Here is a 12,471-nt window from a genome sequence, read left to right as displayed (position 1 = left end):
GAAATAAAATTGTTATAAAGTACCTTGAAAAGTAGAAAGTATTATAGATACTTTAGTATTTTTATTGAGTTGAACACTGAGCCATACTTTGATCAAAATTTGAGAGTTAACAACTGCTAGGTAGTCTGTAATACAGACATAAATTCTCTCCCATATAACGGGAAAAAAGGATTCTCAAGTAAGAAAGGAATGACATTCTTACTAAAAGGCCTTTTACAAGGTTTCTTGAAAGAGGAATAACAAAAGAATCAGGTGTTACTCAATAAGGAGGGCATGGACTCTAGAATAATTTTGAAAAGAGAAAAAAACAGAACTTAAGAAGGAAAAGGCCTTTAGGCGAGTAACCAGAACTACCTTAGTAACTTCGTTGCTCATCTTTCTGGTCATTCTCTTTTTCGCTCACGTATCTATTCTTCCTCATCCAGGCCGTTCCTCTTTCGCTCACCAATTCAAACAAGCTCATAGCTATGGCCTTCTTATTGTACTGCATTTAACTGCACAGGTGTATGTATGTGTATAAAGTGTATGCTGCTAATGATGTGGTAAACATAGCACCTAGTCAGGAATCAGAATTCAAGAACTCTGGCCACAAACCAGCTAGTCACCTGGTCTTTCTGGAACTTTTACTTCACAGTTGTGGAAACTCAAATTCAGAAAGATGCCAGAATACCCTACAGATATTCTCTTGTTCATTCTCATATAGGATACAGAGGGTACACAGTGTTATGTTGCATTACTGGTGATGTTAACCTTCATCACTTGGTTAAGGTGGCTTCTCCATTACAGAATTCTTATTTTTCCCTTTGAAATTAATAAGAATCTTGAAAGATATAACTTTAAACAGCTTACAAATAGGTTTAAAAGACCTATCAATAATAAAAATTTCATTGACTTTTTCCAAACTATGAATGCTGTAACAATGTTATATTACATGGTTACAGAGAGGGGATAGTGATTGTTAAAGAAATGCAGTTCTAATACCATGAATCTGATTTCCTAAAATAACTTTAGAATATATCTGTTTTTAAAGAAATATCTGCTCATTGTGAAAAACTGGAGAGGTATAAAAGCCATCCATATTTCTTTCTTTCTTTCTTTTTTGTTTTTGAGATGGAGTCTCACTCACTTTGTTGCTCAGGCTGGAATGCAGTGGCATGATCTTGGCTCACTGCAACGTCCACCTCCTGGGATCAGGTGATTCTCCTGCCTTAGCTTCCCAAGTAGCTGGGGTTACAGGTGTGTGCCACCACACCCGTGAAAGCCATCCATATTTCTACCCAGAAAAAAATGTCAGTCCTGTTTCACTGTACAGCCATTATGTAGCAATTTCTCCAATATTTATGAACATCTATTGTAAATAATGTTATTTGAATTATCTTTCTGCATAAATCTTTATCTGGATTTTTGACAATTTTCTTAGGGTGGTTTTCCTAAGGCTGTAATTCCTAGGTCAAGGGATAATACTATTTTATGGCTCTTGTTTGTTGCCAAATTGCTTTCTGGAAAGTTTAAACCAGTTCATCCACCTAGAAGTAGAACATATTATCTGTTTCACTGTAAACATGGATAAAATCTTAACTTTTAAAAGAAATGACTGGTCAGTGAACATTTGTTGAGTGCCCACAGTGAGCAGAGCATCCTACTACCATTAAATGTTACTTGTTTTCACAATTTATTTTAGGTCAACCTAGTTTTTCCAGGGCTTGGGAACAATCTGAAAAGCAAGGCTGACCTTAGAAAGAACTCAGTAGAACACCAGTGATTGCTTTCTGAAAGGAATGGCACCTGGAGGAGGCCTCAGCCTGGCACTTGAAGGAGTAAAGCACATGTCCACCGCTGAGCTGTTTTAAATTAGGTAGAATGAGAGCAATCAAGAACACAGAGGGGAAAGCTGTGTAGGCTGATGGGGGAGGAAAGGATTATTTAATAGGTCTTTGCGGCCTCTCAGTTTGAGTAGTCAGACACTTTAGTCACGTTGTTCCAAGACTTTTGCAGTTCCTGCATCAGTGCTGTTTCTCAGAATAAATACATTAGTTATTTCACTTATGAAGCTCATTTTCTGCATGAGGATGGATAACAGTACTACATCCTGTGAGGATTATTTTCATCTTCCTCTGATCTCAGATATTCTTTTTCTTTATCATGGCAGTAAGGCAGTGGTGACTTTCTGTATGATTATCAGAAAATAAGACACACAATTCACAACAGACTAAGACACAATTACTGAACATGTTCAACCTTACAAATATTATCTAACCAAAGAAATGCAAACTACTCAATATAATACCTATTAAAAGTGTAAAAATATTGAAAATGATTATACTCCCCAATGTTGAGAAAAGTAGTATAAACTGACCTGCTGCTGATAGGGTAAACAAATACAACCCATTTTGAAAGCAATTTGGCAATGTTTCAACAGTCAGAAAAAGACTTGTGTCATTTAACTCAGAAATTACACTCCTAAGAATTTTTCTAAGAATATAATTCAAAAGAGTGAAAAAGCTCTATGTTTAAATATGCTCACTGCAATATTATAATGCTGAAAAATCTGAAGTAGCTGAAATGTTTACCAGTATGGGGAGGTGGCCATTACATAAATTACGGTATAGAAACACGGTGGAGTAATATATACACCCCAGGACTCCAGGCAATGTGTTAATTACAACAAGTAGAATTACAAATTAAAAGTAATTTATGGTTATAATTAAGTATGTAAAGGGATCAAGACCAGGAGGAAACATGGAAAAATGAAATTAGTTAATTGGTTAAGATGGCAGAATAGTGAGTGATTTCTCTTTTGTGTTTTGTTATTGCAATGTTTGTGCACTTTAAAAACTTCAGAGCACTTCTAAAATGACTGCTTAAACAGAGAAACTCCACAGTGCTTATCATACTGGCTTACATTTTCCATGCTTCTTTCACAGTGCGTCTCCTCTCAATTATTTCCCTCCGAAGCTTCACCATCTCCTTTTGGATCTCCTCTTCCTCTTTCTTGGCCTCCAGAGCCTTCCTTTTCTTCTCTTCTTGCACCAGACACTGAGCCTCCAAGAAGGCCGATTTTTTCAGGGCCTTTTCTATTCTCTGGCACTCTAGTTCCTTCTCACGTCTTAAGCGATTTTCTTTTACCTTAAAGTAAATATAATAAAGATGAAGTATGGCCTTTCAAGTAGAAAGGGATCTGAAAAGCCTTACAACATATTCTGAAGTTCAGAATACAACCAGTTTGAAATATTCTGGCTGAGAACTCCACTGTTTATTGGTAGGATAAGGGGAATTCATCTGTTTACTGGGAAAAGGCCAGTATAAAATTTTAGATGAAATCAGATGAAGATGACTCAAACAATCTGGGAATGATCCACACCACAGAAAAGTTGAGAATCTAATGACTCAGAGATCCCAAGTTCTGGATTCTCATTTAGTAATGATTTCTCACCTGTAAGACTGTCCAAGGTGTACATTACTGCTTTTATTATACTTAGTTCCTGTCTGCATTCTAATTATAATTTAAGCAGAACAGAACTTTTTTGGACATTATATTGTGAATGACAGAACAGTGATTTACTGCCTTAAGGAATACCACAATCCTTCATTCATTTCTATTATTAGGTAAATATAGAAGTGATTCTGGATGATATTTGGAAATCAAAAACATGAACAAGCACATTCATTGTTTTTTAAACCTATTTATCCTTTAGAGGGCAAGAGTAGCTATGAATTAAGGAAAGGTCCTTTCCTTCCTGCTTCACCTAACTTTACCCTTATCTTATTCTCTAGTTGTGATAAGACTTCTGATAAGACTGCCAGACAATGACCATATATCTTATTGAATCTTCTCTCCTCCCTTTTGTCATAAATCCAAACTAGAATCATACTTCTACCCATTTCTCTAACATCCCCAGTGCTGATTACATATACCCTGATTGAATGATTTAAAGCAGTTATTTTCAAATTTGGCAATCAGAAATTCAGTGTTATGCAAAGATGGTAAACACACGTACAGATACTAATTCCGGTTCAGTCTTAGTTCTGGATTCCCTGGCACTCCTTTACAAAGTGTTGAGACACCAGTCTTTTTTGCAATAACCTACTATTCCCTTTGGAGAAAAGAAAGTTCTCACATGCTTTTCTAATTCAAAACAGCTGAACTTGATTCAATTCAGATCTGTCTTCCATTTTAAATTATAATCACAAAATGAGTGAATTTCAGTTGTCTGGAAAGGAATTATCCTGTAACATTCTCCAGAATATTAATAATATTAATGTTACAATTTGAAAAATGAAACTCTAAGCACACGAAATCTAGGTGTTTATAATAGGAAGTACCACATTCAAACTAATAAGGTTTATCTCAATATTCTTGGTCAAAATCAATCACCCTTTTCTGGGCTATTTCTTAAATAAATTGTTTCCTACCCTCAGTTTATGAGAATTATTTTTCTTCTGAAGTTCTTATATTTTATTTTTATTCTTCCTAACCAAACCACAGATGGCACCCTTTTTCATAATAAAGCCTATGTCTTTATTTAAGCTTATTAAATGTGTTACACAAAGACTGCTTCCTGTTATCCATTTTAATTTTGTTTTTCCCTCCCACCTGCTTATGTCTCATCTCCATGGTAAGACGAGGATCCTTCTGCTGCTTCTTGTCTTGGTTTTCCTTCCTTCCAAGATCTTCCATCATTGCAGAATCTACCACATTTTTATGGAGCAGATGGTTTATAAATTTTTGAACGGTGGTACTTTCCTCTTCCTCCTCCAAATAGCCACATAGATCTGGGGGAAACAGAACAACAAAAAAGGGAAATTAAAAAAAAATTAATGTTAGTATAATATTCATATTTACATAAAGAATCCTAGTACAATAAAAATACAAAGCTGCAAGTGTTCAATAAATAGTAACTGATAATGCCAACTGGTTGAGTATAGCCCCCAGTAATTACTTCCAACTAAAAGTAAAAAGCTCCACTTACCAAGAATTGCCCTCACCCAACTCACTAAAGAGACCTTCACTGCCAAATCTAAAAGATTTCAATCTAAACAACCTTGAACTTCAATCTAAACAATCTTGAGAACTCTAGGGCTTAAAAAAAAAAAAAAGAAAAAGAAAGAAAGAAAAAAAGCTTTATTGTGGTATAATTGACACATAATAAACTACAAATATTTAAAGTCTACGATAAATTTTGATATATGCATACGCTAGTAAAACCATTACCACAGTCAAGATAATGAACATATCCATCGGCCCACAAAGGGTCCTCATTCTGATTTGTAATCTCTTCCTTTCACTCCTCCCTCTCCACTTTGTTCCAAGTAAGCACCACTATATATTAGTTTTCATTTTCCAGAATTTTATATAAATCATACACTTACATACATTGTATTCTTTTTCTGATCTAGCTTCTTTCACTCAGCACAAGTATTTTGAGATTCATTCATGTTGTGTGTATCAATAGTTTATCACCTTCTATTGCTGAGTAGTATTCTACAATATAAATATATCACAATTTGTTCATTCATTCGTTGATAGACATTTGAGTTGCTTCCAGGTTTTGGATGTTGCAAATAAAGCTGTCATGAACATTTGTGTACAGTGATCCCTCCATAGGGGATTGGTTCCACAACCTCCCGAGAACACCAAAATCCAAGGAGGTTCAAAAATCCGTAATATCAAATGGTGTAGCATTTGTATATAACCTATATCCATCCTCCCTTATACTGTAGATCATCTCTAGACTACTTATGATACCCAATACAATGTAAATGCTATGATAATACCTGTTATATGTATTGTTTAGGGAATAATGACAAGAACAAAGTGTACATGTACAGTAAAGATGGAATTATTTTTTCCCAAATATTTCTGATCCATGGTTTGTTTAGTCCACAAATGAACAGCTCACAGAACATAGGCTTTCTTTTCTGTCAGGAAAATGAGTGGGAGTGGAACGACTGGATCATATTATAGCTAACTGCTTACCTTTTCAAGAAACTATCAAACTGTTGTCCAAAGTGGTTACACAATTTTACATTCCCAGCAGCAGTGTAGAAGTGTTCCAATCCTTCCACATCCTTACCAATACTTGGTATGGTCACTCTTTCAAATTTAAGCCATTTTAAGATATGCAGAGGTAACTCACTGTAGTTTTAATTTGCACTTTTCTAATGACTAACGTTACTGAACATCTTCCTTGATTATGTTTTGTAGTTGTTCCAAAGATTATGGATAGTGGGGTATTGAAGTCTCTAATTACAGTCATGTGTCAGATAACACTTCCATCAACAATGGACCGTGTATACAAAGGTAGCCCCATAAGATTATAATGGAGCTGTAAAACTCCTATTGCCTAGTGATGTTGTAGCCATCATGTCAGAGCACAATGTATTACTCATGTGTTTGTGGTGATGCTGGTATAAACAAAACAACCACACTAACAGTCATATAAAAGTATAGCACATGTACCACATTTTCTTTATCTAGTTTATTACTGGTGGGCATTTGGGTTGATTCCATGTCTTTGCTATTGTGAATAGTGCACGCTGCAATGAACATACATGTGCATGTGTCTTTATAATAGAATGATTTCTATTCCTTTGAGTATATAGTCAGTAATGGGATTGCTGGGTCAAATGGAATTTCTGCTTCTAGATCTTTGAGGAATACTATGCAGCCATAAAAAGGAACAAGATCATGTCCTTTACAGAGATATGGATGAAGCTAGAAGCCATTATCCCCAGCAAACTAATGCAGAAAACACAAAACAATACTGAATTCTCACTTATAAGTGGAGCTGAATGATGAGAACACATGGACACATTGCAGGAAACAACACACACTGGGGCCTGTCATGGATGGCATGGGGAAGAAGAGCATCAGGAAGAATAGCTAATGGATGCTGGGCTTAATACCTAGGTTACGAGTTGGTCTGTGTAGCAAACCACCATGGCACATGTCTACCTATGTTAACAAACCTACATATCCTGCACATGTATCCTGGACGTAAAATATAAGTTAAAATAAAATAGAGCACTCTCAAAAAATCTTAGAATATGACACAAAAAAAGATATCACATACAATTTTATACAGTACATAATACTTGATAATGATAATAAATGACTATGTTAATGGTTTATGTAAATGCTATACTATACTTTTTATCATTAGAGTCTATTCCTACTTCTTAGAAAAATAAAAAAGTTGGGCCAGACACAGTGGCTTGCACCTGTAATTCCAGCACTATGAGAAGCCGACATGGGAGGATTGCTTTAGCCCAGGAGTTCGAGACCAGCCTGAGAAGCAAAGCAAGACCCTGTCTCTATGAAAAGAGAAAAAAAACTGTCTGGGTGTGGTGGCACACACCTGTAGTTCCAGCTACTAGGGAGGCTGCGGCTGGAGGATTGCTTGAACCCAGGAGTTCAAGGCTGCAGTGAGCTATGATTATCACTGTATAACAGAGGGAGATCTTGTCTCAAACAACAACAACAAAAAGTTAACTGTAAAACAGCCTCAGGCAGGTCTTTTAGGGGGTATTCCAAAAGAGGGTAATAATTGTCACAGAAGATGACTGCTACATGCATGTTATAGTCCCTGAAGACCTTCTAGTGAGACAAGATGTAGAAAAGATGATAGTGATATTGATGATCCCGGCCCTGCGTAGGCCTAGGCTAATGTGTGTGTTTATGTCTTCATTTTTTAACAAGAAAAAAATTAAAATTTCAAAAATAGAAAAAGAGATATAGAACAAAAAAAAATTTTGTCCAGCTCTCCAATGTGTTTCAAGCTAAGTGTCACAAAAGAGTCAAAATGTTAGAAAAAATTAAAAATTTATAAAGAAGTATAAATACATTGAAGTATTCCAGTTCTTCCACATCCTTACCAATACTTGGTATGGTCAATTTATTATTGAAGAAAGAAAAATATGTTTTTATAAATTCAATGTATCCTAAGTATACAGCGTTTATAAAGTCTACAGTAGCGTATTATAATACCTAGGCCTTCACATTTACTTACAACTGCCCTCGTTTCCTGCCCTGCAAACCCATTCATGGTATACCCTGTACAGGTGTACCATTTTTTACCTTTTATATACTGTACATTTGCTGTACCTTTTTGTGGTTGGATATGTTTAGGCACCCAAATACTTACCATTGTGTTACCATCGCCTGTAGTATTAAATAATATGCTGTACAGGTTTGTAGCCTAGGAGCAACAGTCTATCCCACACAGCCTAGTTGTGTAGTAGGCTCTGCCATCTAGATTTGCACAAGTTCACTCTATAATGTTTGCACAATGACAAAATCACCTAATGATGCATTTCTCAGGACTTATTTCCTTCATTAAGCAACACATGATTGTTGTATTGTTGAATTCTATTTATCTCTTCAATTTTGTCAATTTTTGCTTCATCTACCTTGGGACACTTTTGGTGTATATATATTTATAATTGTTATGTTTTCGTGATGGACTGACCCTTTTATTGTTAGAAAATGCACTTTTTGTTTCTAGTAAAAATTTTTTCTTGAAACGTCTATTTTTGGGAAAATTAAAAATCAAAGAAATAAAAATAAAAGTCTCAGCCAGGCACAGTGGCTCATGCCTGTAATCCCAGCACTTTGGGAGGCTGAGGCAGGTGGATCACGAGGTCAAGAGATCAAGACCATGCTGGTCAACAGGGTGAAACCCTGTCCCTACTGAAAATATAAAAATTAGCTGGGCGTGGTGGTGCATGCCTGTAATCCCAGCTACTCAGGAGGCTGAGGCAGGAGAATTGCTTAAACCCAGAAGGCGGAAGTTGCAGTGAGCGAAGATCGTGCCACTGCACTCTAGCCTGGGTAACAAGAGCGAAACTCTGTCTCAAAAAAATAAATTTAAACAAAAAAGTGTATTTTTTCTGATATTAACAGAGCCACTGTAGCTCTCTTTTGGTTACTGTTTACATGGTATATCTTTTTCCATCCTTTTCCTTTCAACCTATTTGTACTTTAAATTGAACATATATCTCTTGTAGATAGCATATAGCTAAGTCATACATATTTTTTTCTTAAAAAAAATTTTTTTTCATTATTCCCTTCTTGAGTACCAATAAGTCATATATTTTTAAACCATTCTTCCAATCTATGCATTTGGAGTGGAGTGTTTAATTAAATGCATTTATATTTAATGTAATTCCTGATAAACCTTACACTTATCATTTTGGATTTGTTTTCCACATGTTTTATGTAAACGGCCTTTATCAAGTTGAAGAACTTCTCTTGTATTACTAGCTTGCTGAGAAGGAATATATTTTGTTAAGTGCTTTTTCTGTGTCTATTGAGATAATATGTTAATTAATATTTTTGGTAAATATTCTTTTTAATGGCTATGTAAGTATTTGTTCAATATTTCGTAAAAAAAAACACTCTACCAGCTTATGATGATTGAGGCCTGTTATGATACTAGATGATATCAACCAATCTAAGTAAAGGGACATAATTAGAACTATTAGCACTATATCAAAATAACAGTTTCATTAGATTCCATATATTTGCTTCAGAACAAATATGAAGTACTGAAGTACCAAGTGCTGAAGTACCACACTTTAATAATGACATTAATAAACTAGTAAATATCCAGAAGGCAGGAACAAGGATGATAAGACCTAGAAACCACGTGGTATAAAAAAATTGTTGAGAGTACCGGTGCTATTTAATCTGGAAACATAGAACTATATGAGTGGTTAAATATGGTAACAACTCCTACAAAAACAAGAACAGTTATTTTTTGTTGTATCATAGGGTAAAAAGTTATCGAAGACAAAATCCTAATTCTCCTAACTAAAGGAAACTTCTGTGGGGATTATAGCCTCAGAGGGGGTGAATGGACTCCTCCCAAAGTGCAGGCTCCCAATCCTGGGAGGTGTTCAGGCAGAAGATACATCACTGCAAATTAGGGACACTGCAGAATGATCTCTATCTGGGACGGGGAGGAGGGTAGATCAGACTATCAAGTCTTGACGGATTCTTTTAATTTTACAAGCTCATAGCTTTGTGATCCCCAAGCTGGGGATTTTGCAGAGTCCTAAACAAGGGAAATGATGTGAGATGAATTCACCAAAGGTATCTGAGTCATGCATGGGGAGCTGCCCCAGCATTACCATGACTATCCCTATGCTTAGGGAAAAAATACTCAGACCCTCAAGTGTGTTAGATAAACCCTCACACGTCAGCCATCTAACTTGTCTGACACCGGCTCTGTGCACAACTGTGAGTTTTGCCTCCTCTGGAAATAACCCCCACAAACTAGAAAAGTAATAACCTCCATTATAAGTAATAACTAACAGAGAAATAAGAAGCATTTTATAAATACAAAAATTACTTATGAGTACTTAAATGTACTCTCCATCAAAGTAAATAGTCCAATAATATATAAGGAAGAAGCACTTTGAAACAGCATTAATTGCTATTATAATCATAAGCAGAATTATAAATACAGTTTGCCCTCCCTATCCACAGATGCCATATTCTTGGATTCAACCAACCACAGGTCAAAAATATTTGAAAAAAAAAAAAATTTTTTTAAATATAGTATAACAACTACATAGTATTTATACTGTATTACATATTATAAGTGGTCTAGAGATGCTTTAGAGTATACAGGAGGATATGCACAGGACTAGAGCATCTGAGAGGTTTGGTATCTGTGGGGGTTGGGCGGTCCTTGAACGTATTCCTCACAGATAGTAAGGGATGACTGTAATAGAATATTTTAATTTTAAAACACCATGAACTTACTGAAGATACAACATAAGAAATTTACATTCAATAAGGATAAATTAAAACCAATAATAAAACTAAACAAAACGCAGAAAAGTCAAATATATATCATTTGTTACTCAAAACAATTATAAAGACTTCTTACACACATTCATTAGATGTTAAAGCTTAGATCAGATAAGTTCTTACCATCAAACTTGTCATACTTCAAATGGCCATTGGCTTCCGGCATAAGAGTGACACTGGACACAGTGTTTTTAGCATTGCCTTCTTCATCACTTGCTAATTCTTGCTTAAGTTTGGTGTCTAACCAGTCATTGACCAGCTCTTGAGCTACAATAAAAGAAAAACAAATTTTAAATATTTCAATTACTTCAGAGATTTTCTTCACTCACTGTTTCATTTATTCAATAAATACTGAGTACCTACTGTGTCAAGTACTGTTCTAGATGCTGGAATACGGCAGTGAACAAAACTGGAAAAATAAGCCCTAGCATCATGAAGCTTACATTCCAACTAGGGAAGAGAGACAACAAATAAATAAGAGCAAAAGCAGGGACAGGAGGAAATGGAAGATGGGTGTTGTAGTTTTAAATTGGGAGGTTAAAGAAAGCTTCACTGGCCGGGCGCGGTGGCTCAAGCCTGTAATTCCAGCACTTTGGGAGGCCGAGGCGGGTGGATCACGAGGTTGAGAGATCGAGACCATCCTGGTCAACATGGTGAAACCCCGTCTCTACTAAAAATACAAAACATTAGCTGGGCGTGGTGGTGCGTGCCTGTAATCCCAGCTACTCAGGAGGCTGAGGCAGGAGAATTGCCTGAGCCCAGGAGGCGGAGGTTGCGTTGAGCCGAGATCGTGCCATTGCACTCCAGCCTGGGTAACAAGAGCGAAACTCCGTCTCAAAAAAAAAAAAAAAAGAAAGCTTCACTGAGAAAAAGATATTTGAGCAAAGAAGAGAAGGAAGTGAGATAAGTGAAGACCTATGAGGTGACAGTATTCTCTGCAGAGGGAAAGCAAATGCAAAGGTCCCGTGTAGGAGTATCCACAGTGAGGAGAAACAGTGAGGAGGCCAGTGTGGTCAAAGAGAAGTGAGTGAGGTGGAGACAGCAGGAGAAGAGGTTGGAGGTAATATGCAGATCAGGTTTAGGGGAATGTTTGGGGCAATGGTTATCAACCAGGTGCAATCTTGCCCCCAGTGGACTTATGCCAATGTATAGAGCCATTTTGTGTTGTCATAACTGGGGGAAGTAATACTACCATTTAGGAGGTAGAGGCCAGGGATGCTGCTAAATATTCTGCGACTCACAGGACAGCCCCCACAAAAATTCTCTAGCCCAAAATGTCAATAGTCCTGAGGCTGAAATCCCCTTACTTAGAGTCCTGATACTATTCTAGCTACTTTGGCTTTGACTCTGAGTGCAATGGGAAGCCACAGGAGAGATGTGAGCAGAGAAGTAATATATTTTAAGAGAATCACTCTGACTATTAAGTTAAACTATAGGGGACAAGCAAAGAGGCAAGAACAGTAATTGGTAAACAAGTACAATAATCCAGGAGAGAGGAGATGGTGGCCTGGACCAGGGAGTGGAGGTATTAACAATGGTCAGATTCTAGAAAAGAATGTTTTGAGGTGGAGTTGACATGATTTGCCGATGGACTGCATGTGGGACATGAGAAAAAGAAATCTATGAGGTTTTTGGCTTAAGCAATTGCAAGGATG

At 36.4% G+C, this 12,471-nt stretch overlaps 1 protein-coding gene across 3 annotated transcripts in view; it reads right to left on the bottom strand.

Annotated features, from left to right (window-relative positions):
- CCDC191 (coiled-coil domain containing 191) overlaps positions 1–12,471 on the bottom strand; it is an 88,016-nt gene that overhangs the window by 63,390 nt on the left and 12,155 nt on the right. For all 3 annotated transcript variants that reach the window (XM_074404335.1, XM_039477455.2, XM_039477456.2), the window contains 3 exons: positions 10,940–11,083; positions 4,595–4,773; positions 2,903–3,126 (listed from right to left, as the gene is read on the bottom strand). In XM_074404335.1, the coding sequence (XP_074260436.1) occupies positions 2,903–3,126; positions 4,595–4,773; positions 10,940–10,982 (446 nt within the window). In that variant the 5' untranslated portion in view covers positions 10,983–11,083. The remainder of the gene's footprint in view (positions 1–2,902; positions 3,127–4,594; positions 4,774–10,939; positions 11,084–12,471) is intronic.

The sequence above is a fragment of the Saimiri boliviensis genome, chromosome 8 (assembly GCF_048565385.1).
Source record: "Saimiri boliviensis isolate mSaiBol1 chromosome 8, mSaiBol1.pri, whole genome shotgun sequence".
Lineage (NCBI taxonomy): Eukaryota > Metazoa > Chordata > Mammalia > Primates > Cebidae > Saimiri > Saimiri boliviensis.
Note: the sequence above shows the minus strand (reverse complement) of the source record. Positions and strands in the feature narration are given on the sequence as shown.